Genomic DNA, 23641 nt, shown 5'->3' on the forward strand with positions numbered 1-23641 from the left:
CGCCCGGTCGCCCGCTGCCCCTGCGCTCTAGCGCCTCCACTGGACGCCAGGCCCGGGGCCCGCGGCGGCCCGGGAGGCGGGGCCTCGGCCAGGGGGCGGGGCTTGGGCTGATCTGATTGCGGGGGCGGAGCCTGCACTGGGGGCGGGGCTTCACGGGGCGAGGTCGACTCTAGTTCCGCCCTAGAGGGGTTACCCACCCTTGCACCGAGGATGTGCGGCCGGAAGTAGTGTGAAGTTGTTTTTCTCTTTCAAGGGCCCAATAGTCCTTCCCACTTCTGTCCCGGGCTGGAAGGTGGTGTGACCTCATTGATGTCTCATTGGGTCTCCCCAGAGAGTGCAGATTAAGTCCACGAAGTGCAGGAAAGGCAACAGGCTCAAAGCAAGGGTTGGCTTCAGATTGACAGAGGAACTCTTACCTCTAGGGTCCCTGTGGCCTGCGGGCGGCTGACCAGACCCAGACACCTGTCGCTGAACTCCGAGCTCATTTTTGTCCCCATGCCTGTGGTGCGTAATTTTTTAATGCCTCGTCCTTGCGTTTTGAGTAGCGCAGTAATGCCTTACTGTTTGACTTATCGAAAGCATTAACAAAAGAGGTAACTTTAAATAAAGCGTAATACTCACTGGAACCCTGAATTGAGTATTTTATTTGCCGGTGACCTCACATCTGGAGGCAGCGTGGCTTCTCTACCCCTGGCAGGTCCTGGCCACATCACACCCAGCACAAGAACCTAGGCCTGCACCCACCTAGCCCACCGGGATGGTGGGAGGAGCCCACGGCCCAGGGCCACTGGGGCAGACCGGAAGAGCCCTGGAGAGGAAGGGGTAACCCCCCCCTACGCACTTGGGAGGGGCCCCCAGCGGGTTGCTGAAGCTGTGGCTGAGGAGGAAGTGAGAGGAGGAGGTGAGGTGCAGCAGGGAGGTAAGCTGGGCTGCTGGGGACAGGGGCTGGGCCTGGGTCTCCGGTAGGGGGCCTGGCCTTTCTGCCCCTCTTGGCCTGTGCCCCACCCCCACCCCACAAGAGGAGAGGGGACTGGAGGGTTGTGGTGCGATACCCTGCAACCTGTCCTCTTTGACCAGGCGGGCAGGTCCTGGGGCTGAGGCCTGGGCCCAGGCTGGCCAGGAACCCCCGCTCACACTGGCTGTGCCCACATCTTGCAGCCTGCCGCACCGGGGTCGGTGGCACCATGGCCCAGGCCCTGGGCGAGGACCTGGCGCAGCCTGGCGAGCTGCAGGATGACTCTAGCTCTTTGGGGTCCGACTCAGAGCTAAGCGGGCCCGGCCCGTATCGCCAGGCTGACCGCTATGGCTTCATTGGGGGCAGCGCAGCAGAGCCAGGGTAAGTGGGGAAGGGATGAGGGGGGATACGGGGTGCTGGGCCTAATGATGGAGGCTGAGAGCTGAATTCTAGAGTGAGGCCCAACCTCAAGGGTCCTGGAAGGGTCTGGGGACCCAGCTAGTGTCACCTGTCCTCGGGTTCTAGATGGAATCTTAAGCTTAGCAGGGCTGTGGGGGGTGGGTCCCTGTGTGTCTCTTCCTCCCAGTCTCTGAGGGTTCCCAGCGGGGCTGAACCTGCTTCTGCTTTCAGTCCGGCCCAGGAATCCCAAAATCACAGAACCCACACTTCTTCCCCTACTAGTTCCCCCACTTCCCCAGGTGCTGAAAGGGAGACAAGTTGGGAGATAGATAGGGAGGTCACACCGCGATCAGAGGCAGAATCAGGCTCAGAGAAGACTCCTGGTTTCTAGGTCTTGGGCTCTGTCTACTCAACTTCCCCAAAGAGTTGTCTGTCCCCATCCTGGGGGACAGTCAACCAGCCCCTCCCCCATCACACACCTACACACCCTCTTCAGTATCTCCTGCTTCCGCCCACATCGGAGCCACATCCTTTCCTGTCCCCATGACAACCACTGGCAACTCCTGGGTGACAGGTCACTCCCCACCCCAGAGATTCCCAGAGATCAGGGCCAAGGGTTGGGCTCACCCAGGTAGCAGGAAGGGTGGTGGACGTGGGTGTCCTGTGTCTGGACATCTGTGTCGTGTGTCCCAGGCCGGGTCACCCTCCTGCAGACCTCATCCGCCAGCGGGAGATGAAGTGGGTGGAGATGACTTCACACTGGGAGAAAACCATGTCTCGGCGGTACAAGAAGGTGAGGGGAGAAGGGTCCCACGCGGCCCTCCTTGGCTCGTCCCCCTCTGCCTGGCAAAATTCAGCCTCCTGTGTCCCAGCACCTCTTGCCTTCGCTCCCTGCTCCTTGCGGAGACTCTTGCCCGATAGCAGATTGTGCCTGAGGCCTGCTGAGAGCAGCAGGGGTATCTGGCATGGCTGGCCTGACGGGGTGCCCTGGCCTCACCCGCAGGTAAAGATGCAGTGCCGGAAAGGCATCCCCTCGGCCCTGCGGGCCCGGTGTTGGCCCCTTCTGTGCGGGGCTCACGTGTGTCAGAAGAACAGCCCCGGCACTTACCAGGTGAGGGGACCAGCGGGGGTCCTAGCCCCCGCCCCTAGCCCTTCACCCCTCTGGGCCTTCACCTCCACCTTCTTGCCCACGTGCAGAACCTGGCTGAGGCCCCGGGAGACCCACAGTGGATGGAAACCATCGGCAGGGACCTGCACCGCCAGTTCCCACTGCATGAGATGTTTGTGTCGCCCCAGGGTCACGGGTACGAGGGCGGGGATGCCCAGGGACCCCCAGCCCCCACACCTCCAGGCGCTTTGGCAGAGTCCCCGCCCCTGGCTTTACGTCTTTGCATCTCAGAGGACCCAGCAAGGCCCCTGAGGGGCCGAGGCCTGGGCAGGGGCCACCAGAGGGTGCGGGAGGGCTGCCGGAGGACTGGCCCCTGATGGGGTCTTCTGGCACAGGCAGCAGGGGCTCCTGCAGGTGCTGAAGGCCTACACCCTGTACCGGCCGGAGCAGGGCTACTGCCAGGCCCAGGGCCCTGTGGCCGCCGTGCTGCTCATGCACCTGCCCCCAGAGGTGAGTGCCCTCAGCCCTGCGGCAGGGACCCCAGACCCGGACGCCCACCCCCAGGAACTCTGACTTCAGTTACCTGAGACCCTGGACCGCCAAATCTAGTGACCTAGGGACCAAGGCATCCTGTGCCCTGAACCGTGACCGCCCCCCCCATCCTCTGGAACCCTGGCCTCTGGGACCTAGGATCCTCAAGTCCCACGCAGACCTGTCCTAATGAGCCAGGGCCTCATGATTGCCAACCTCAGTGACCATCAAGCCCAATGACCTTGATTCCAGGAACATCGAACCCTGACCCCTGACCTTTGGCCCAATGATCTAAAAGTCTGGATGTTATCACCTTGACCTTATGAACCTTGATTCTGAACCCTGTGACCATGATCCCTGACCCCAATGACCCCAAGAACCCAAGACTTGAACTTTGGGACCTCTGCTGCCCTTGACCAGTGAGTCCCCACCCTGCGACCCTCAAATTCAGCCCTCTGAGCCCTGTGACTTCTACCTCCTGCACCCCTTGGTAGGCCTCTTTCTAGACAACGGGAAGCTTTTAGGTAAGACCCACCCCCTGCCCCAACCCCACCACCAGCACTGAGACCAGGCTCCTGGCTCCAGAATCACCCCAGATGGTGTCCAGGCCCTCCCCTGTGCCCCCCTCCCCCAGCCTTGCAGTCCCCTCTGCGGTGGGCACTCAAGGCCTGTACCCACCCCCAGGAGGCCTTCTGGTGCCTGGTCCAGATCTGCGAGGTTTACCTCCCCGGCTACTACGGGCCCCACATGGTGAGAGGCAGGGATGGGACCCGAGGGCACAGCGGGAGGGTTGGGTGGGGTTGGGAGCCTAGGGAAGCCAGCAGTAGTGCTGATGGGCGTGGCCACAGGAGGCTGTGCGGCTGGACGCCGAGGTGTTCATGGCCCTGCTGCGACGGCTGCTCCCGCGCGTGCACAAGCATCTGCAGAAGGTGGGCGTCGGGCCCCTGCTCTACCTGCCAGAGTGGTTCCTGTGCCTCTTCGCCCGCTCCCTGCCCTTCCCCACAGTGCTGCGTGTCTGGGACGCTTTTCTTAGCGAGGGTGAGTGGGGGGCCGACTAGGTGGGCGGGGGCAGGAGGGGGTGCCTGGTGAACATGGAAAGTGGAGGTGCCAGCTTCGCTCTGCCCCGCTGCCACCGCTGACCCTGATCTGGGGCCTGGGTGCTGGGGTGTGCCGAGGGTAACCCGCTGTTGGCCACGTATCACCAATGGGAGGAACAGCAGCCCCCGCCCTAAGCAGTGAGATCACCATAGGGAGGGCACAGCATCCACATGGGGGGAGGGCTGGAGTCAGGGAGGCTTCCCCAAGGTCGATGGGGCAGGAGCTGGCGAGACCATAGCAGTGGCACAGCTTGGGGACTGGGCACAGTGAGGGCACAGCAGATGGAGCCCCCGGGCCCTCAATGCGAGCCCTCGCAGGCCAGGCATGGCTCTGGGAGCCAAGGCCACTTGAGTAAGTGAGACCTACATTCTGGTGGTGGTGGGGGTGGGGATGGGAGGCGGCGGTACCAAATTAACAAGATATTTATAGATTGTCATAAGTTCCGTGAAGAAAATAAAACAAAGGACATGCCAGAGCGTAGGGGAACGGCAGAAGAGGGCTGTTTAAATATGCTGGCGGCTGCTCCTCAGAAGAGGCAGATACACAGAGCTGGGTGGAGAAGGAGAGGCAGGCAGGGCCCTGTCCTCAGGGTCCCAGCCACGGATGACTTGAGGGGTGCAGGCATGGGGAGAGGTGCCAGGCTAAGAGCAGGGGGCAGTCGGGGCAAGGCTGAGCTGGACTCTGGGTCTTTGGGGCTCTGCCTCGTACCCCCATCAGTGGCACAGTTGGATTCGGTTCTATACGGGTTGTCCAGCAGTTGCATGGTAGAAATCCATCAGTGCACCTACTGAGCACCCGCTGTATGCCCAGGTGCCTTCAGACTGGGTTAGTGTTCTAACCACGGACGTCCAAGTCACCGTCTGCTTGTCCTCCCCTGCAGACTCGGACCTCGAGAGTGGGGCGGGGCGGGCCGGGCCCCGTGGGGGCACCCTTGCGCTTTGATAACGGTGACGATGTTAGTAGTCTTGTTGTCCCTTTACACAGCACAGTGGTCACCAGGCCTTACTGGTCCCCCGACTGCCTTTCTCAGCAGACCGGAGGCTGCCAGGGAGGGGCTCTGAGGCTCCAGGAGCAGGCCAAAGTCATGTGCGTGTGTGTACCTGCGTGTGTATGCACACGTGTGTGCCCTGTGCTCTTAGCTTAGGGGTGAGGAGCTCTGGCTTGAATCTTCGTAGAATCAGAAGCTCACAGGTCTGATCTGGAAAGGCTGTCTTGTCACCACCCAGCCCTTCACTGGACGGGGCGAGGAGCCGAGGCCCAGAATGAGAAGGCCCGTGTGAGGCTGTCAGCAGCCCTTGGCTCCTGGCAGGCTGCGCTGCCCACGAGTGTCCGTGGCTGCTGGGACCTGCTGGCCGGTGCCCCCAAATGGCCGACCTGCTCTCAGTCCAGGCAGCAGAGCTGCAGGAGGGTGGAAGGAGTCTGGCCAAGGACAGGTTCGGGCCCGGGCTGAGAGCTGGCCCACACTGAGTGAGCCCCACCGGCCTGCAGGTGTGAAGGTGCTGTTCCGCGTGGGGCTGACCCTGGTGCGCCTGGCGCTGGGCACCACTGAACAGCGCCTGGCCTGCCCAGGGCTCCTGGAGACGCTCGGCGCCCTTCGATCCATCCCACCTGCCCAGCTGCAAGAAGAGGTCTTCATGCCCCAGGTGGGTGCCCCTTGCGCACCCCCTGCACAGTTGGGGAAACAGGCCCAGAAGGAGTAGTGACAGTGAGCACGGGGCTCCGTTCTTGTCCTCTGAGCAGCAGAGAATGTGGAAACCCCAGGCCTCAAGTGGCTTTTTGTGGCTCCCTTAGTCTGTCTCTTTGTCTGTCAGCCCCTCAGCCCTCAGCCACTTCCTGGGGCTGTGTGCTGCCTGCCCTGCGGGGATCTCATCGTTTCCTGCCCTCCCTCGGGCTCAGTATCAACTGCTCCCCGCAGGTGCATGGCGTGGCCCTGTCCGAACAGGACCTGCAGCGGGAGATCAAGGCCCAGCTGGCCCAGCTGCCCGCATCGGCATCCGAGCCACCCCCGAGGCCGCAGGCCCGCCTGCCCGGGGCCCCAGCCATCTTTGAGGCCCAACAGCTGGCAGGAACCCGGGGGAGCCCTCGGCCTGAGGTGCCCCGCATCGTGGTACAGCCCCCAGAGGAGCCCCGGCCGCCCCGGCGCAAGCCCCAGACCCGAGGCAAGACTTTCCATGGGCTGCTGACCCGATCCAGGGGGCCCCCTATCGAGAGCCCCACCAGGTCCCATCGAAGCTCCACCTCCTTCTTGGACACCCGATTCTGAGGGTAGGTCCCACTTCTGAGGGTACCACGGATTCAGGGTCCCCCTGATCCCAACTGCCTGAACAGTGGATGCCAGCCTCGACGTGGGCATCGCACTTTACAGCTGGGGTTGGATGCCTCGCTCCTTTCCTGTGGACTGCCTCAGGCCTGAGGAGGACGGAAGGGTACAGAGTGGGGTTTGGGGGACCCAGGCCCTCCCCCACCCACAGGGCTGCCCCAGTGCCTGGGCCCTTGCACGCATCAAGCTCGCACTGGAGGAGTGTGCAAGAAAGGGCACAGGCTGGGCCATGGGGACCCCAAAAGGCTCCTGAGGGGCCTGGAATAAAGTCTGAACAGAAGCCTGCATGCGGTCAGATCAATGCCCTCTACCCGCAACCTTCCACCAGCTGCCCCCTCCCCTCACGGCCCCGCCCCTCCTAGTCCCGCCCCGGCTCCCCAGGCACATGGAGGCTGCCGTTGGCTGCTGGAAGGTGTTTACCAGCTACAGGGACCAAGGGCAAGCCGCAGCACCCAGCCTCTTGGGGCCAGGTGAGGCTCCTGTGCCTGGGGGAGGAGGGCTCCCCCAGTGGACGCTGGGCCCACATGTGGGACTCTGTCTCCTCTTCTGCTCCCTCCCCTTGCTGATTTCAGGAGCCCCCCAGCAGTGGGAGCACTCTAGACCAAGTCTGCCCACCCCGTGTCCTGGTCCCATCCTCAGAGAGAGCCGGCTGAGAACAAAGGCCTAGTGTGCCCGGACAAAGGAGAAAGGCCCTGCCGGCCCTTGCCCCCTCCCAAAACCCCAGCCGCACCCCCTGGGGACTGCCACCATGGAAACCCCTCCCACACTCGCTAATTGCCCCCGTGGGTGCCCGAGGTGCCTGGGACAGGAGCCATTGCCAGGACAACGGGGCTGGTTCCGAGGCAGGCTCATGTCCCTGCAGGGCGGTCTCGGTGACCCGCCTCCTCGGGTGCCCTCCCCCGAGGGTGGAGGGTGGAGGGCGGGGGCACGGTCGGGCTCGGGAATACCCGGAGAAAGTGACTGTAGTCTTAAATGGTGGAGTGTTCCATCAGCCCTTCTCAATGGCTGTGCTGGAACATGTTGGCACTCTCAGACCCCTGATTGCAAACGGGCTGGTGACAAGTCCCCGGCCACAGGAAGACACTCCCTCTGTGTTGTTATTGTTTAGTTGCTAAGTCGGGTCGGACTCTGCAGCCCAACCCTGTGGACTGCAGCATGCCAGGCTTCCCTGTCCTTCACCATCTCCCTGAGTCTGCTCAAACTCATGTCCATCGAGTCATTGATACCATCCAACTGCCTCATCCTCTGTCGTCCCCTTCTCCTCCTGCCTTCAGTGTTTTCCCAGCGTCAGGATCTATATATACTTTCCTCCTTTTAGTATTGATTTATTTGGCTGCATCAGGTCTTACTTGCAGTGCAAGGGATCTCTAGTTGCAGCATGTGGGATCTAGTTTCCCGACCGGGGATCAAACCTGGGCCCTCAGCATTGGGAGCGCAGGGTCTTAGCCGCTGGGCCCACAGGGAAGTCTCTGTGTATATACTCTTACGGCGCTTATTATGTGACTGGCCAGGTCCCGGGTTCAGGGGCAGACCATCCCACTTTCAAGGAGCTTTTGGTCTGGAGGAGGGACTCACATGGAGGTCCAGACACAGAGCTAAAGTTTGCCTGGGCGGAAACTGAGTTTGCCAGGAGGAGAGGCAGTTGGGCCCGAGCTTTGCTGCCTATGGCAACCCACTCCAGTATTCTTGCCTGGAAAATTCCATGGACAGAGGAGCCTGGTGGGTTACAGTCCATGGGGTCACAAAGAGTCAGACATGACTGAACAACTAACTTCCTTTCTTTTGCCGCCTATGGCAGACTCAAGGCTCACCCCCCCACAGTCAGCCACCATGAACCTGGCTGACACCCCCCTCTAGCCACCCTCTGTGGGTGCTCTCTCCCTCCTGTTCCCACCCACTCCCCCAGTTTCGCTCCAGCCCTGGTTCTGAGTGTGGGGCAGCAGCTGGGCCCCTGTGAGTTAAATAAAATTTTCTGAGCCCCCCTTCCCTCCCAAGCCCCCACCAGGGTGCTCAGTTGCTTCAGTCGTGTCTGACTCTTTGGACCCTTTCTGACTTCATGGACTGTGGCCTACCAGGCTCCTCCGTCCATGGGATTCTCCAGGTAGCAATACTGGAGTGGGTTGCCATGCCCTCCTCCAGGGGGTCTTCCTGACCCAGGGATCGAACCCGCATCTTTTATGTCTCCTGCATTGGCAGGTGGGTTCTTTACCACTAGTGTCTCCTGGGAAGCACCTCCACCAGGGTACTTGGAGCTCAATAATAACGTCCTCCCCTGCAGTTCACAGACCACTTTCTCAGACCCCCCCACCCCATCCACCCACACACCTGTCTCTGCAGGTGGCACTGAGAGCCTCTGTAAAGAAAGGGGGACCCGGCCAGGTTGAGTGTCCAGCCCAGGATCACAGAGAGAGGCAGGGCCGGCTAGACCGTGCCTTAGGCTTAGAGCCCAAGTCTGATGGACTCTCAGGCAGGGAAGCAGGCAGGTGGGGGCCTGCAGGGAGTTTATAGGGTCCGCCCTGAACTCCCTGCCTCCCGCCACTCAGCTCTTCTGCCGAGAGGTTAGGGGAGCAGGAATAGCAGCCTTGGTCCAGGGCTCAGAACCCATCCCGAGGCTGGAGGGGAGGCCACGAGGCATTCCCACGGATCCAGACCTTGGGGCAGGCAGTCTCCAGCAGGGCCCCTCGAGCTGGGGCTGAGTCATGGCCTTATCTACTCAGAGAAGCATTTTCTGGGCAGTCCTTCTGCAGGTCCTGTTATCAACCTGGGAAGCCTGGGCCAAGGGATCAGGCCAGAAGAGGACCACTCCCTCCTTTTGTTTTAACACTTTTACACATGCTGTTCCCACAGGGCTGCGCTACCCCTATGGCACCTGCGGGCCAGTTAGGAAAAGATGTCCCCTCTCCAGGTACATGCAGCCCTTCAGGACCGCAAGGAAGTGACCGCTCAGCAGAGCAACTTTGTGCAGTGAGCAACCCCCACAACTGCACGCAGCCCCAGCTCCCTACACCCCTGCCCGGAAAGGGGCTCTGAGAAGGCAGGGAAGCCACCCGAGAGCAGTCACCCTGTGGGAACCAAAGCTGGGCTGGCATCTGCCTGGTCAGCCCAGGGGACAGGGACAGGAATGTGGGGGCAAGCAAAGAAGTGGAAGGGCAGACGAATCTCTCGCGGTTGGGGGGCATGGTCTCATCTTGACTGCCACCCACCCCAAACGTCCCCCCATCCCCACACTGTCCAGAGGTCAAGCTTGGACTTCCTGTAAAGTCCTGCTCGGTGTGGAGTCCTGTCCCCAGGCCACAGAAGCGGAGCCCAGAACAAAGGTCACCTCTGAAGCTGACTGAGCCCCTTTGTAGCCCTTGCCAAAAGCACCCCTGATAATTACTAAGAAGCTTCCTGACTCCTAATTTGGCAAAGATGCCCACTCCAGTAAACACCCTATAACACCCCAACCAATGCCCACCTTCCAGCAGGAATTTTCTTTGTCTTGAGGCTATAAAAATTGGCTATTAACCCACAAAAACTGTCGGCGTTCTCTGCTCTGTCAGGAGGTTGGCCCCCTGCGCTCACAGTGCCCACTTTCTCTCTGCTCTTTGTTCTTAATAGACTCACTCCCTTCTGAAATGCTCTGTGTCTGGAAATTCTTTTCCAACCCGCGTTCGGACTGCCTCAACACATAGGAAAGGCTCACTCTCTCTGAGCCTCCGTTTCCTCCTACAAATAGTGGGATAACAGCAGCTCCGACCCCAGCCCCCAGAGCGCTCCGCCGGGGTCATCTTTACGGGGATTACTGTCTGGTGGAGCTGGGCAGTAGCTCAGGCATGGCCTCTCCTCACCCCGCCCCTACCTGGCTCAGCTCGGCCTCGGGTGACCTCCAGGCTCTCCTGGTGTAGACAGAGCAAGACTGTCCTGCCAGCCTGCTTGCCCCCAGCCCCGCCGAGTCCCAGGGCTGCCATAGCTTGATCCTGATTTTCCTCTCTGTGTCCACAGGGTAGATGCCATCACAGCTGGTGCCCAGCCAGGGCAGTCTGGGGGTGGGCACAGAACCACGCTGCTCTGTGTGCATATGCTCTGGCAGAGGGAAGACCCCAGCCCTGCCCCTCACCAACTGTGTGACCCTCAGCAAATCACATCACCTCTCTGAGCCTTGACTGCCTCATCTATAAAAGGCAGAGAATCACAACGGCTACGGGGTAGGGTTAAGTGAGATGCGGAACATAAAGCACTCCATAGTGCCTAGGACAAGTCAAAAAACACTTGCTAACACTATTGCCTTCTGCCAGGCGCCCCATGCCCAGCCAAGCCTGGGCTAAAGGAGGCATCATAATCCCCATTTAAGGATGAGAAAACAGATGCTGCACTGCTTGTGTTAAAAACAAGACATCAGGAACTTCCCTGGTGGTCCAGTGGCTAAGACTCTATGATCCCAATGCAGGGGCCCAGGTGTGATCCCTGGTCAGGGAACTAGATCCCACATGCCGCAACTAAGAACTGGTGGAGGCAAATAAAAACATGTTAAAAAACAAGAACAAGACAGCAGGCCCAAGATGGAGTCACTGACACTAAGCCCGCCATCACCCAACTGAGGCAACTCAATCACTGGCTCAGTTGGTAAAGAACCCACCTGCAATGCAGGAGACCAAGGCTCAATCCCTGAGTCAGGAAGATCCCCTGGAGAAGGAAATGGCAACCCACTCCAGTATTCTTGCCTGGGAAGTCCTGTGGACAGAGGAGCCTGGCAGGTTACACAGTCCGTGGGGTCGAAAGAGTCAAACGCAACTTAGCAACTAAACCACCACCACCAATACAGTTCCAGCTCTCCTGGAAATTCTCTCTTTTAAAGCAGTCAATCAGGAATCACCTGACCAGCACTAGTGAGGTCATCTACCCGATACACTCCTGCTGTCCCCCCAAAACAAAGTGACTTTGCAGGGAATTCCTTGGCAGTCCAGTGGTTAGGACTCTGCACTTTCACTGCTGAGGGCAAGGGCAAAAGAATAAGGAGGAGAAAGTGACCTTGCAATAACCAACCCACTTTTTTGCCTAAGTATAACTTTTGTGTCTGCCCTCTTCTGCCTATAAAAGTTTTTCATTTTGTACAGCTCCTTGGAGCTCCTTTCTGTTAGCCCATTGGATAAAGCTGACAAGATCTTTAAAATGTGCGCTGCTGAATTTTGGTTTTTAATACGTGTTAAGTGTCAACACTCATGCTCTTTGGTGATGTCCATACCCTCATCCCTCATCCCTTCTGTGGATCTCCGTGGAGCTCAGGGTACTCACGCAGCGAGAGGATGGATCTTCTAGGGTGGCCGTGCCTCATTCCAGGAGCCTGGGCCAGCCACAGGGAGGAGCAGAGTGTAGATCTGGAGCAGGGGGCCCAGAGCAGCCCTGGAAACCTGGATGGGGGGCTCCAGATAAGTCACTTCTCCCCCTACTGCTTTGGTAGTCGGGGGTGGTCCTCACAGGCTGCTCTGTCTATAGCTGTAGAAAGGGCTTGAGGCAGCCGTCTTTGCCCCCACAAATGCCATGGGGTCATCAGTCCTTCCCCTCCAGCCCGGGAGGCTCTAGGGATCCACCAGGGGGTCTCTGGAGAGAGGGTCTGCAGGGGAAGGCCTGTAACAATCGCCTCCCTGTCCTGGGCACCCAGCACAGGGAGCTGTGATCATTTCAACCCAGTCCTGGGAGGCGGAAACACATATCACAGGAGGAGGAGATGAAAGGGGAGGTGCCGAGGTCCTGGAGCTGGATCGAGCGGGGAATTCACCTAGGGGGACACACCTGAGGAGAGGGTGTGAATCTCTGGGTGTGTTTCCTGGGGGTGAACATGTGAGTGTGAGCCACACTCTTGCGGTGTGCTTCTGTGGCTGTTTGGACAGGTGTGTCTGGGGGTAAGGATGTGTGTCTTGGGGAGATAGTGGGTGTAACTGTGGGTATCCAGCGGACCTGAGTGCTGATAGGCAGGGAAGATTGTGTAGATGCCCCCTTTCCTATCCTGTGCTCAGACCCACGGGAACTCCCAGCCTGGCCCCCCCTTCCCTTCTGCCCCCGCACCGGGGCAGAGGGCGTCCCAGAGAACTGTGACTGCCCTCGTGGGGCCATCTTACCCAGTGATCACTACTCTGGAGGGTCCAGGAGAGGTGAGGAGGGACCCCGGGGATGTACAGGGACCCTTGTTCAAGAGAGCCTTTCTGGGCATGCCATCTGCTATGGGGCAGGGTGCTCCTTGGCAGACAGCTGTGGTTGGTGGTGCTTGGGGAGTTCAGGACTCCATCCAAGGGCGAGGCACCAGACTGTGAGCCCCACCAGCTCTCCTGGGCACTCCACCCCTGGGAGCAAGCCCTGGTACCAGTCTCTGCCAACTTTCCCTCCGCTCCCCTCCCTCCCCCTCTATCCTCTCTGCATCTCTCTTCCACTGTGGGTCTCTCTATTTATCCCACTCTGTCCTCTGTCTATACTGTAGCCCCTAAACCTGTGACCCTCTCGGATGCTTGCTGTCCGTTAGAACCTGGCTCTCTCTTCGACTTACTGTGGCTCTAAATGTCTCCTGTCTGTCCCCCTGTCTGTCACTCTGTCTTTCCCTGGCCTGCCAGGCACCCTACCTCTGACCAGGTCGTGCCGGGGTCCTGCCCCGGCTGATCCAGGGTATTCGAAGCGGGGACGGCGTCAGCGACCTATTTATTTAAATATTTTATCAAAGATATAAAGAGTAATAGGATGAGGATAGCTCAGTAGGAAAATTCAGTGGAGAAAAGAGGCTGAGTAGCTTGGTCTACGCAGGAGACCAATAAAACTTCAAGACAAGAAGTTTGCACCACTTACATAGGCCGCAGGCGTCCTTCCATTCTCCCGAAGGAGAGGAGACACTGAGGCCTCCCCAGTCGGATCTTAGAAGCCCAGGCATAATTAGTAAGCATGGCGGGTTCCGCGCTCCAGATGGAGACTCAACCAGAGTGAGAGAGCGACATGGGGAGACCAGTATTTCGAGGAACTGATCCCAATTCTTTATTTTCCATGGTCTACTTTTATACACTGAGATGTTATGCAAAAGTCACGCGGGGTCAGCAGTCCTGACTTTTATCAAAGTCAGGTGCTTCATACAAATGTATACAGAGGTCTTAGGGGTGTTACATCATCTTCTGGCCAGGGGGGCCTGCTGACAATTTATGACCCTCTCCTTGTGACAACAGTCAGTCAACCAGGACACTTATTTCTCCAGGGGTGATTATTCTTAAAACAGACACCACCCAAATAAAGTTACATTCCTATAGGGTGACGGTGTAGTGGGTTTTAGTTAAGGAAAGAATGTACTTAGCCTAAGGTCTAATGTGATTAATATCAAAGGTTAATACTTATTTCTTCTATATATTCATTAATGTGTGTAAGGGCAGGGGATGTGGAGACTTAGCAACAAACATTGGCTCAACAAATGAAAAACCCTTCACCAATACAATTTCTAATCAGCCCATTATACTTATACTAATAGTTTTCTAACTTTTCTAAGGAACCTGTTTTTAGAAGGTTTAAAGTTGGGAGGCTGTGAGCAATCACATGTGGCCGGACAAGCCTGTCAGGCAGGCTAGAGAACCTTCAGAGGAGTTTGTAGGTTGAAACACTCCTATCACGCCCAGGAATTATTATTAACTGGAGCTCTAAGTTAATTCCTTCTCCAAAAGAGGTGGTGGGGGACAGCCCCCCGTAAAGTCAGAGGTGTAGGTGAGAGCACAAAGTAGTAAAGCAGGCAGGCTCTGGTTATGGGGGTAGATGCTCAAGGATTTCCAGGGGGACTCCTGAGGCTTGATCCCACCTTTGCGTATGTCGCGCCTCCTTCCTCTTTGCCATGGGCGGAGTACCTCACTCTGACCCCCAACACACTCTGTCTTTCCCTGGCCTGCCAGGCGCCCTACCTCTGACCAGGTCGGCCGCGCCTACCCCCGCCCCCCAGGAGCCCAGGTTGGGATGGGTGGGAGGTTTTGGCGGGAGGGGTGGGGCGGGTTCCTTGGCCCGAGGCCGGCGGGGCCCGGCCCCTGCGCCCCGCACCGCCCCCGCCCGGCACTGGGCATGCCCCGGTCGCTTCTATATAAAGCGGCGCCGCCTGGGCCGGGCGCTGTGCCTCCGCCGCTGAGTCCCGCCGGTCCGCACGGCCCCGCATAGCCGCGACTGCGCTCCAGGTACCCCGGCTGCTGCCCGCGCCCCGGGGAGAGCCAGGGAGGGGGCTGCGGGGCAGGGGCTGCAGGGACAGGACCTTGAGCGCCCGGACCCCCGGGGGGACCCGCGATACTACCTGCACCCCGCCACCCCGCCTTTCCCAGACAGTGCGTGCACACACGGGGGACCCGGTGCGCCCCGCCGCTGGAAGGGCTGAGTGCCAGGACCCCCGGCGCTGCCGCGCGCGACTTGGGATGTGTGAGCTCTGGGTGCGCCCCCTTGGGGTCCAGGCGTCAGAAATCCCTCTGTTTCCTTGAAGTGGGGGTGGGGCAGCCTTGGACACCTCGGAGCTCAGGCAGGAGAGGCACGGTGGCTGCCACCTCTCCACCCGCAGAGTCTTAGGGGCTGCAGGCTGGGTGGAGACCCTGGCTACCCTGACTCCCCCTCTGTCTCTCTCCCTTAGCCTCTCCCATCAGTCTCAGCCTCTCCTCCTGTACGATGGTGAGTCTCCTCTCCTCCCTCCCCACAAAGCCTGAGACCCTAACCAGAGGGAGGGCCCAGAGGGCAGCAGCGGGCACTAAAAACCTAGCCCTGGCACGGCCTGTGCAGGCAGCTCAGACCCGAGACCAGCTGCACGCACACCCCTCAACTCCCCACCATGCGCCATGGGACAAGCAGCTGCTGAGGTGCCAGGCACTCCGTCTCTCCCCCATCAGGCCCGGGAGGCGGGCACTCTCAGTGCCCTTTGGCATTCATTTATTCAGCCATGTTCATTATTGCCATGTGCCCTGCCCCATTCTAAGTTTGGGGACACAGCAGTAAACCCAGTGTGGGCTCTCAGGGAATGCAAGTTCTAAGAGGAGGCACCGAGGCTCAGAATTTGGCACCAGGAAACCAGGATTCGAGTCCAGGTTGGAGGCCCAGACCTCTGCCCTCCCGGCTGCCTGCAACAGGTTGTCTCCCGATGACCGAGGGGATTCTCTGGGTCATATTAGGACCCTGGGGGTGGACAGGGAGGGCACCAGGCAACCCCAAGGCCCAAGGAAACCTCATGACTTGTCCGGGGAGGCCCAGCCTTTCCCCCGGAGGACAGGCCCACCTGTGTCCCCATCTGTTCACCCTGAGCCTCTGAGCAGGAGTCAGGAGTCAGCCAGCCTCAGAGGGGCAGGGTATAAGATTTCATGCAAAGAGCGCATTTCCATGACTCAGAACATCTGAAAAGAAGGACACCAGCTTTTTCCTTACTGGTGCCTGACCCAAGACTAGCCGTATAGCAGATCCTCAGGCCTACTTGGGGAAGACGCTGGGCCGGGTTCATCTACATATTTAGGTCTCAGCAGAACTCCATGATGGTCTGTGGGTCACTGAGGCCAGAGAGAAGAAAACAGCCCAGGAGTGATCGCTTGGTCTATTCGTTCATTTATTCTTCAGTCATCAAACACTGAGCAGCACGACAGTGTGCCAGGGCTGCCTTGATAAACAAAACAGCCAAAAACCTCTGCCCCTGTGAACTAAGCTCGGCAGACCTGGGCGTGGGATGACAGGGCAGTGGTCCTGCTAGCAGCGCGTTGCCTTCTGCCCCCACCCCTTGGAGCACAGCACATACAGTTTGCAAAGCGTTCCCACCTGCATGTTCCTGCTGACAGGCCTTCACCCTCCAATCCAACTCCATCCTCTTTGGTTCCCAGGCCCGGGTCTGCCCAAGGTTAGGAGACTGGGGGGCTTAGACCCTTGGGTGACTTAATGTGGCCCTTGCCCAGCCTGCCCAAGACCCCCCACTTCTGCCCCCCTCAGCTCTCCCTGGATCCGCTGGGTCCCGAGTGGGACTGCCCCCTGGGCTCCAAGGACTTGGAGGAAGAGGAGGGCCCGTGGGGCGGGGGCTCTGGCCTGCCGCCCCCGGGCTGCTTCCCTGGCTCCTGGCGCCACGACGTGGGCCTGGACTGCAAGGGCGCCTCCGAGGGGGCGGACGCCCAGGCCTGGACTGTGCACTACTACAGCCTTCTGCAGAGCTGTCTGCAGCAAGCGGGCCTCCCGGAGACCCAGGACCGCAGCCAGGCGCCCCGCACAGGTGCCCAAGGGCTCCAGGGAGGTGGGGGGCACCGCTGAGGGGAGGGGGGCACCCTCAGCCCAGCCTGCTTTCCATCTCTGTTAAAGTCAGCCCCTTCCCCCCAGGCTTGGGCTCGGTCTGAAGCCAGGGAGGTGAGGTCAGTCAAACTCCAGCAGGCAGGCGTTTCAAAGGGCAGTTGGCACCAGTCAAGTCAGAGATCAAGGCTTCCCTCCCACCCCCAGAAGATCCAGCCCTGGGATTTGCAATCCATGTTCAGTGGAGCCAGCGCTTCTGTCGAAGTGTCTCGGGAGTTGCCGTGGAGGCAGCTAGCAGTTGGGACCCAGGACTTCTCCCTTGCTTTGTCTGTTTTCTGTATCAGGCAGCCACAGAAGAGTCTGTGTGGACAGAGACTTTACAGTTAGAATAGGTGAACATCACAGACTTGGTCTCAGTGTAACAGACTGGGAAACTGGGTTCAGCGACTCCTCACCCCGCTGCACAGGGACCAAGGGTCGCACAGAAAGTGGCAGAGCTCAGGCGAGAACCCAGGTCTCCAGGCACCCAAGCTCCTGTGTCTTGCGGACCAGCTGCGGAGAGAAGGGGGCAACCTCTCAGAGTGGGGGTGGGCAGGCAGCCTCCCCTTCCCTCTCCAGCCTCCTCTGTCCCCTTTACTGTTCTCATCCGATAACTGGGAAGGACCTGGGGGGCCCAAGGGTGAGGCCAGGGCCATGGGGGCAGGGAAAGGCGGGCAGAAAGACAGCAAGGGGAGCCCCTGGTGAGCTTGGTGTCATTTTCTTCTCTCAAGGCTGCCCTGGGGCGGAGGTGACCTTGTGCATTCTGGGGTCCCCCAGCACCTTTCTGTCCGTGCTGCTGGAGGCTGGGGTCCAGAGCCCGGGTGAGTGCGTGCCCAAGTTCCCCCACCCCCTCCTACGGAAAGGGCAGCCCTGCCCTGGCCCGGCCACATCCCAAAATACCCGCCGACCCTGGCAACAGCCTGCATTCCACTGGACCAGCTGCCCTGCTCCGGAGGCGGGGTCGGGGGGGGGGTGGGTTCTGGGAGCAGCTGCCCCCTATGACCCAGGGGCCCAGGCGGGAGGTGGAGGGCATGGGGGCATCAAGCCTTCCCTGGCCAGCAACCCTCCTCTCTCTGCCCACAGGAAACATGCTCCTTTGCCTGTCCCCCGCTTGGCTGACAAAGGTGCCAGCCCCAGGGCAGCCGGGTGAGGCAGCCCTGCTGGTCTCCAAGGCCGTGAGCTTCCACCCAGGGGGCCTGACATTCCTGGATGACTTTGTTCCCCCTCGTCGGGCCACCTACTTCCTGGCTGGCCTGGGGCTGGGGCCTGGCTGGGGTCGAGAGGCGGCTGAGCTCGCCCGCGACCTGACCTGCCCCACCGGAGCCTCAGCCGAGCTGGCCCGGCTGCTGGAGGACCGGCTGCTGACGAGGCGGCTGCTGGCTCAGCAGGGCAACGTGGCCGTGCCAGCTACCCTGGCTTTCACCTACAAGCCACCAGCACCGCTGCGGGGAGGGGATGCCAGCCCGGGACTACGGCTGGTGGAGCTGAATGGCAAAGAGGGCCAGGAGACACTGGTGAAGGAGGAAGTGGGGGCCTTTCTGCATTCCGAGGCCCTGGGTGATGCCCTGCAGGTAACCGGCTCCTGCCCCTGAGCCTGTGCAGATGCCAGAGGGAGGGGACCCCCTGGATGGTTACAGGTCATGCTGGGAAGCCGTCCCCAGCTTTGAGCCCCTATGGTATGAGTATCCCACCCTGTAGAGGCCTGGGTAGTGAGGCGGCCGCCTTACCCTCCTTGTTGCAGGTGGCCGTGAAGCTCAGTGGCTGGCGCTGGCGGGGGCGGCAGGCCTTGCGTCTGTATCCACGAGCTGAGCAGGGCCCAGTGGTGGACACAGTGCTGGCGTTGCTGGAGAAACTGGAAGAGGAGGAGAGTGTCTTGGTGGAGGCTGTCTGCCCACCTGCCCGGCTCCCCTTCGCAGGTGAGGGCCGCCTGGGCCAGCCCAGGGTGGAGCTTGGCTCGGCTTCCCGGCTGCTCTGTGCTCAGGCCTCACCGCCTCTCCCCAGGCAGCCCTCCCCCCGGCCCTGAGCTGGCCCTGCGGATCTGTGCGGTGGTGTGTCGGACACAGGGTGACAGGCCCCTGCTGAGCAAGGTGAGCCTGGCTCAGATTCAGGTCATGGTCCTGCTGCCGCACCCCAGCTTATTTCCACTGAGCTGAGGACCCCTGGACAGGGAGGACAAAATCTCGGGGGTGGGGATTTTGGTTGCCTCTGGAAGGCCTCCTGGTCTGACACCCTTCTCTCCTCTCCCACCCATTAGGTACCCCTCCCACAACAGGAGCCCTACCTCGTATGCCATGCTGGCTACCAGGGCCCAGGGCTGAATCCTCTTCCACCGGAGCTCTTGCCCACAGAAGAGACTGACCCAGGGTGCCCAATACACTTTAGGAGGGGTTTCCAAGCTGGGGAGTTCAGGGAGGCTTAGGGATCCACCTAGGTACACAGCTCTGGGCCAAAATGAGGAGAGATTCAGCCTTGCCCTCAGGGAGCTCTAGGGTTGGGCCCACCAGGCTGGCACAGCACCACCCCCCACCACCCCGCTAGCACAGGAGCTGAGGACCTAGAAGCAAGCATACTTGGCACCCTTAGATAACAGAGACCCCTAGCTGGGCCTGGACGCCTGGAGAGAATCCCCGCAGGGGGACCAGATGAGCAGTGACAGGGGAGGCTGGTTTGTGCAGTCTAAGTCACACCAGAGGACAGGACTTGTTCAATGTCCAGGGAGGAGTGTGGCCGGGATCGTGGCATGCGGGAGGTGTGCTGGGGGCCGGGGATGGTCCTGGGAGGGACCAGCCCCCTGAGTCGCCTCCCTGCGCAGGTGGTATGCAGCGTGGGCCGTGGGGACCGGCCTCTGCGACACCAGAGCTCCTTGCCCCGGACCCTGGAGGCGGCGCTGGCCCAGTGCGGCCTGGCGGAGGCCTCGCAGGTGGCAATCGTGCGGCAGCGCGTCAAGGCGGCGGCCGAGGCCGCGCTAGCCGCCGTGCTGACCCTGGAGGCCGGCCTGAGCGCTGAGCAGCGAGGCGGACGCCAGGTCCGCACTGACTTCCTCGGTGAGTGCGGGACCTCTGGGGATGAGGACGGGCGGAGGTCGGGGGGGATCCCCCGGAGGCCCGAAGGCGGCCTGCACTGAGCCCGCGCGCCCCTCTGCCCGGCCCAGGGGTGGACTTCGCCCTGACGGTGGCCGGTCGTGAGCTGACCCCCGTGGCCCTGGAGTTGAACGGAGGCCTGTGTCTGGAAGCGTGCGGCGCGCTCGAGGGGCTGTGGGCCGCGCAGCGCCCAGGCCTGGCGGCCGAGGAGGCGGCGGCCACGCCGCTGGTGGAGACGATGCTGCGGCGCTCGGCGCGCTGCCTCATGGAGGGAAAGCAGCTGCTGCTGCTCGGCGCCGGCGGCGTCAGCAAGAAGTTCGTGTGGGAGGCGGCGCGAGACTACGGGCTCAAGGTGGGCGGAGCTTTGAGTCCCGGTGGGCGTGGTGAAGGCGGGGCCCGGGAGGTGTTGGCCTGGGGGCGGGGCCTGTGAGGGGGCGGTCCAGCTTGGGCTTCCCAGGTGGAGCTAGTGCTTAAAGAACCCGCCTGCCAAAGCAAGAGATGTTAAGAAACCAGGGTTCCGATCCCTGGGTCGGGAAGGTCCCCATCCCTGGGTCGGGAAGGTCCGCTGGAGGAGGGCACTGTACCCACTCCACTATTCTTGCCTGGACAACCCCCATAGACAGAGGAGCCTGGCAGGCTACGGTCCATAGGGTCGCGGAGAGTCGGACACGACTGAACCGATTTAGCACAGAGCCTCAGCGTAGGGGCAGGGCCTATCGCCCCGCCCAGGTTAGAAGTCTCAACTCTTTTTTTTGGCCCCTAGCTGAATTTTGTTCCCGCCGAGAGTAAAAGGCCCCCCCTCGGGCCACCAGTCCCAAGCCCTAAACCTGTTGGTTTCCCTACAAACCCAGCCAGACTGTGCCTGCCAGTAGGAGTCAACCAACCCTTTCTGACACCCTCACCCACCTAGATCACTCCCTCCACCCACCTCCCTCCTGCAACTATCTTTCCTCTGGCTAAATCTTATCAGGCTTCCCTGGAGGCTCAGACAGTAAAGAATCCATCTGCAATGTGGGAGGCCTGGATTCGATCCTTTGGCTGGGAAGATCCCCTGGAGGAGGGCATGGCAACCCACTCCAGTGTTCTTGCCTGGAGAATCCCAGGGGCAGAAGAGCCTGGCAGGCTACAGTCCATGGGGTCGCAGAGTCAGACACGACTGAGCGACTAAGCACTCAGCAAATCTTACTCAGCTCCCAGTTTAAGCACTGGCTCCTCTAGGTTGCCTTCCCTCCCCTCTGGGCTGCATTAGGTGTCTCACCTCTGCACTTTTCACTCAATCTTCACCAAACACGCGTTGAGCGCCTAGCGCTAGTGAACCCTTCTCCCCCAAGGGCTAGGACCGTATACCAGGCGCCATCCCACTGCCCAGTGCCCCACACAAGCTGATCTCGGCCTGTCGCTGTCCTGTGCTTTCTGCAGCTACACCTGGTGGAGTCAGACCCCAACCACTTTGCGTCCCAGCTGGTGCAGACCTTCATCCACTTCGACGTCACAGAACACCGGCGGGATGAGGAGAACGCCCGGGTGCTGGCGGAGCTGGTGCGGGCACGCGGCCTGCAGCTCGATGGCTGCTTTTCCTACTGGGATGACTGCCTGGTGCTCACAGCCTTGCTCTGCCAGGAGTTGGGCCTGCCTTGCAACCCGCCGGCCGCCATGCGCCTGGCCAAGCAGAAGAGCCGCACCCAGCTGCACCTGTTGTGCCGCCGTGGCCCACCCTGGCCTGCGCCCTCCCTCTATGCTGTGCCCTGCTGTCCACTGGAGAGTGAGGCCGATGTGGACAGGGCTGTCTGCCAGGTGCCCCTACCAGGCGTCATGAAGCTGGAGTTCGGGGCCGGCGCGGTGGGTGTGCGGCTGGTGAAGAATGCCTCGCAGTGCCGTGAGCACTTTTCCCGGATCGCCCGAGACTTGCAGGCCGAGGCTGACCACCCGGGCATTGGGCTGGGCTGGGGCAATGCTATGCTGCTGATGGAGTTCATCGAGGGCACGGAACATGATGTGGATCTGGTGTTGTTCGGCGGGCGGCTGCTGGCTGCCTTCGTCTCTGACAATGGCCCCACGCGGCTGCCTGGCTTCACTGAGACCGCAGCCTGCATGCCCACTGGGCTGGCCCCGGAGCAGGAGGCGCAGCTGGTGCAGGCCGCCTTCCGCTGTTGCCTGGGCTGCGGGCTGCTGGATGGGGTCTTCAACGTGGAGCTCAAGCTGACCGGGGCTGGGCCGCGGCTCATTGAGATCAACCCCCGCATGGGCGGCTTCTACCTGCGAGACTGGATCCTGGAGCTTTATGGTGTGGACCTGCTGCTGGCTGCGGCTATGGTGGCCTGTGGCTTGCGACCTGCCCTGCCAGCCCACCCCCGTGCCCGGGGCCACCTGGTGGGTGTCATGTGCCTGGTGTCCCAACACCTGCAGGCACTGAGTTCCACCGCCAGCCCCGAGACCCTGCAGGCTCTTCACGACCAGGGCCTGCTGCGCCTCAATCTGCTGGAGGAGGCCCTGGTCCCTGGCGAATACGAGGAGCCCTACTGCAGTGTGGCCTGTGCTGGGTCCAGCCCAGCCGAGGCCCGTCACCGCCTGCTGGGCCTCTGCCAGGGCCTGGGCATTGACGGGCCCCACTACCCCGTTGCCTACTTCTTGTCCCACTTCAAATAGCGCTGGGGCCAGAGGGCAGGGGGAAAGTGATGGAGGGGGCGCTGTGGTACCCTCTGCTCCCTGGAGCTCTCCCTGCTTCTCTTCCCACGGCCCCGCCCCACCCTGGGCTGGTCCACTCCAAGGCCCCAGGTCTTTCCAGAGCCCAGGGCTCTTTCGACACCAAGGCCTCCTGGACTTGAGGGCAACAAAAGAAAGTACCTGGTGAGCCGCTGCAGGGCCTTCTTGCCCTCTCGAAGGCCTCCGTCCAGCCCCACAGCTGCCCAGGACTCTAGCCATGGAGAAGCAGCACCTGTACACACAGACACACACCCCCCTGCCCCCAGGTTAGTGGGAGTAGGCCCGAACCCAGCCCATCCTTCCCACCACCCCCCAGGTCTGTTTCTCTTCCTGCTGCCTATAGAAGAGAGCCTTGAACAAATCCCAAGAAAACCTGAGACTAAACCCCTCATCCTCCTACTCTCACTCCCTCATTTAACAAATTCCAGATAGTTCTAGAGCCTGCTGACAACTTTCGGCAGTGCCCCGTCTGCCTCATTTGGCCTGAGCAGTAGAAGCAGGTGGCCTGGGGTCAGCAGTAACCATCTCCCCTCCAGGCAGACACTATTGCTCCATTCACAGATAAGGAAACAGGCTCAGAGAGGAGCAGCCACTGCTTCAGTGTCTTGCCACTGTGATTGAAAGGTTGAGGACAAGATGCACATCCAGATTTCCACTTTTACTGAGCCCTACCCACCCACTCCCATGGACCCATGGACCCATGGACCAGGGAGCCTGGTAGGCTACAGTCCATGGGGTCGCAAAGAGTCGGACAGGACTGAGCGACTTCACTTCACTTCACTTCACCCGCCCACTCAGCTTCTGGGCCCCACCCACCTCCTTACCCTCATTCACATGTGGTCCTGACACCTCCTTACCTTCATTCACATGTGGTCCTGAGACAGGTGAACACCCCTCCATGCACTCTGCACCTTATCCACCTAGCTCTGGTGCTTTGGCCTCAGGCACACTTAACTTGCATTGGCAGAGGAGACGACACTCCTGTCCTCATTCAGGGGAGGCTGCTCTAAGGACTCTTTCTCCGTGCAGCACAGGAGCTGTGGACAGCTCCACAGGCATCCCTCTCCAAATAAAGGCTTATGGACTAGTGACATGTGCAGAGTCTGGGCCAGGTTCTTGCCACTTGGACACCACTTCTCAAGCGTAGGTAGACAGGGGATGTGGGAGGGGGAAGGAGAGGTAGTTAA

General features: G+C 60.6%; 2 protein-coding genes and 1 long non-coding RNA gene across 8 annotated transcripts; 2 read left to right on the forward strand and 1 right to left on the reverse strand.

The window, feature by feature from the left end:
* Positions 1 to 155: 155 nt before the first annotated feature.
* Positions 156 to 6696, forward strand: TBC1D10C (TBC1 domain family member 10C). 4 transcript variants are annotated; one of them, XM_070782659.1, is made up of 11 exons: positions 160 to 504; positions 698 to 919; positions 1159 to 1336; positions 2048 to 2147; positions 2358 to 2465; positions 2552 to 2658; positions 2858 to 2972; positions 3678 to 3743; positions 3842 to 4031; positions 5580 to 5734; positions 6007 to 6696. In XM_070782659.1, the coding sequence occupies exons 3-11, from the start codon at positions 1185 to 1187 to the stop codon at positions 6352 to 6354; spliced, it is 1341 nt and encodes a 446-aa protein (XP_070638760.1). In that variant the 5' UTR covers positions 160 to 504; positions 698 to 919; positions 1159 to 1184; the 3' UTR covers positions 6355 to 6696. The 4 variants fall into 4 exon arrangements, with proteins under 4 accessions (XP_070638762.1, XP_070638761.1, XP_070638760.1 ...); XM_070782661.1 differs by having other exon boundaries at positions 156 to 919; positions 2552 to 2634; XM_070782660.1 differs by having other exon boundaries at positions 159 to 901.
* A 7798-nt stretch (positions 6697 to 14494) lies between these two features.
* Positions 14495 to 23547, forward strand: CARNS1 (carnosine synthase 1). 3 transcript variants are annotated; one of them, XM_070782502.1, is made up of 10 exons: positions 14495 to 14573; positions 15014 to 15051; positions 16345 to 16618; positions 17403 to 17492; positions 17755 to 18242; positions 18413 to 18587; positions 18673 to 18758; positions 19484 to 19715; positions 19823 to 20103; positions 21171 to 23547. In XM_070782502.1, exons 2-10 carry the CDS (start codon positions 15049 to 15051, stop codon positions 22395 to 22397), a joined length of 2856 nt encoding a protein of 951 aa, XP_070638603.1. In that variant the 5' UTR covers positions 14495 to 14573; positions 15014 to 15048; the 3' UTR covers positions 22398 to 23547. The 3 variants fall into 3 exon arrangements, with proteins under 3 accessions (XP_070638603.1, XP_070638604.1, XP_070638602.1); XM_070782503.1 differs by lacking the exon at positions 16345 to 16618; XM_070782501.1 differs by lacking the exons at positions 14495 to 14573; positions 15014 to 15051 and having other exon boundaries at positions 16294 to 16618.
* LOC139180602 (uncharacterized) lies at positions 15950 to 18523 on the reverse strand. The gene is made up of 3 exons (XR_011564838.1): positions 18399 to 18523; positions 17088 to 17184; positions 15950 to 16992 (listed from the first exon to the last, which is right to left on the reverse strand). It is a non-coding gene; the product is annotated as an uncharacterized lncRNA (long non-coding RNA).
* Positions 23548 to 23641: the final 94 nt, after the last annotated feature.

The sequence above is a fragment of the Bos indicus genome, chromosome 29, assembly GCF_029378745.1.
Source record: "Bos indicus isolate NIAB-ARS_2022 breed Sahiwal x Tharparkar chromosome 29, NIAB-ARS_B.indTharparkar_mat_pri_1.0, whole genome shotgun sequence".
NCBI classification, from domain to species: domain Eukaryota; kingdom Metazoa; phylum Chordata; class Mammalia; order Artiodactyla; family Bovidae; genus Bos; species Bos indicus.

Bases quoted from the DNA above. Each gene is read 5' to 3' on its own strand.
- TBC1D10C (XM_070782660.1), top strand. From the start codon at position 1,185: ATGGCCCAGGCCCTGGGCGAGGACCTGGCGCAGCCTGGCGAGCTGCAG. The intron at 3,744-3,841 runs GTGAGAGGCAGG...GCGTGGCCACAG, and splicing joins GCTACTACGGGCCCCACATG to GAGGCTGTGCGGCTGGACGC. The intron at 4,032-5,579 runs GTGAGTGGGGGG...ACCGGCCTGCAG, and splicing joins GGACGCTTTTCTTAGCGAGG to GTGTGAAGGTGCTGTTCCGC.
- CARNS1 (XM_070782501.1), top strand. From the start codon at position 16,294: ATGTGGCCCTTGCCCAGCCTGCCCAAGACCCCCCACTTCTGCCCCCCT. The intron at 17,493-17,754 runs GTGAGTGCGTGC...CTCTGCCCACAG, and splicing joins GGCTGGGGTCCAGAGCCCGG to GAAACATGCTCCTTTGCCTG. The intron at 18,588-18,672 runs GTGAGGGCCGCC...GCCTCTCCCCAG, and splicing joins TGCCCGGCTCCCCTTCGCAG to GCAGCCCTCCCCCCGGCCCT.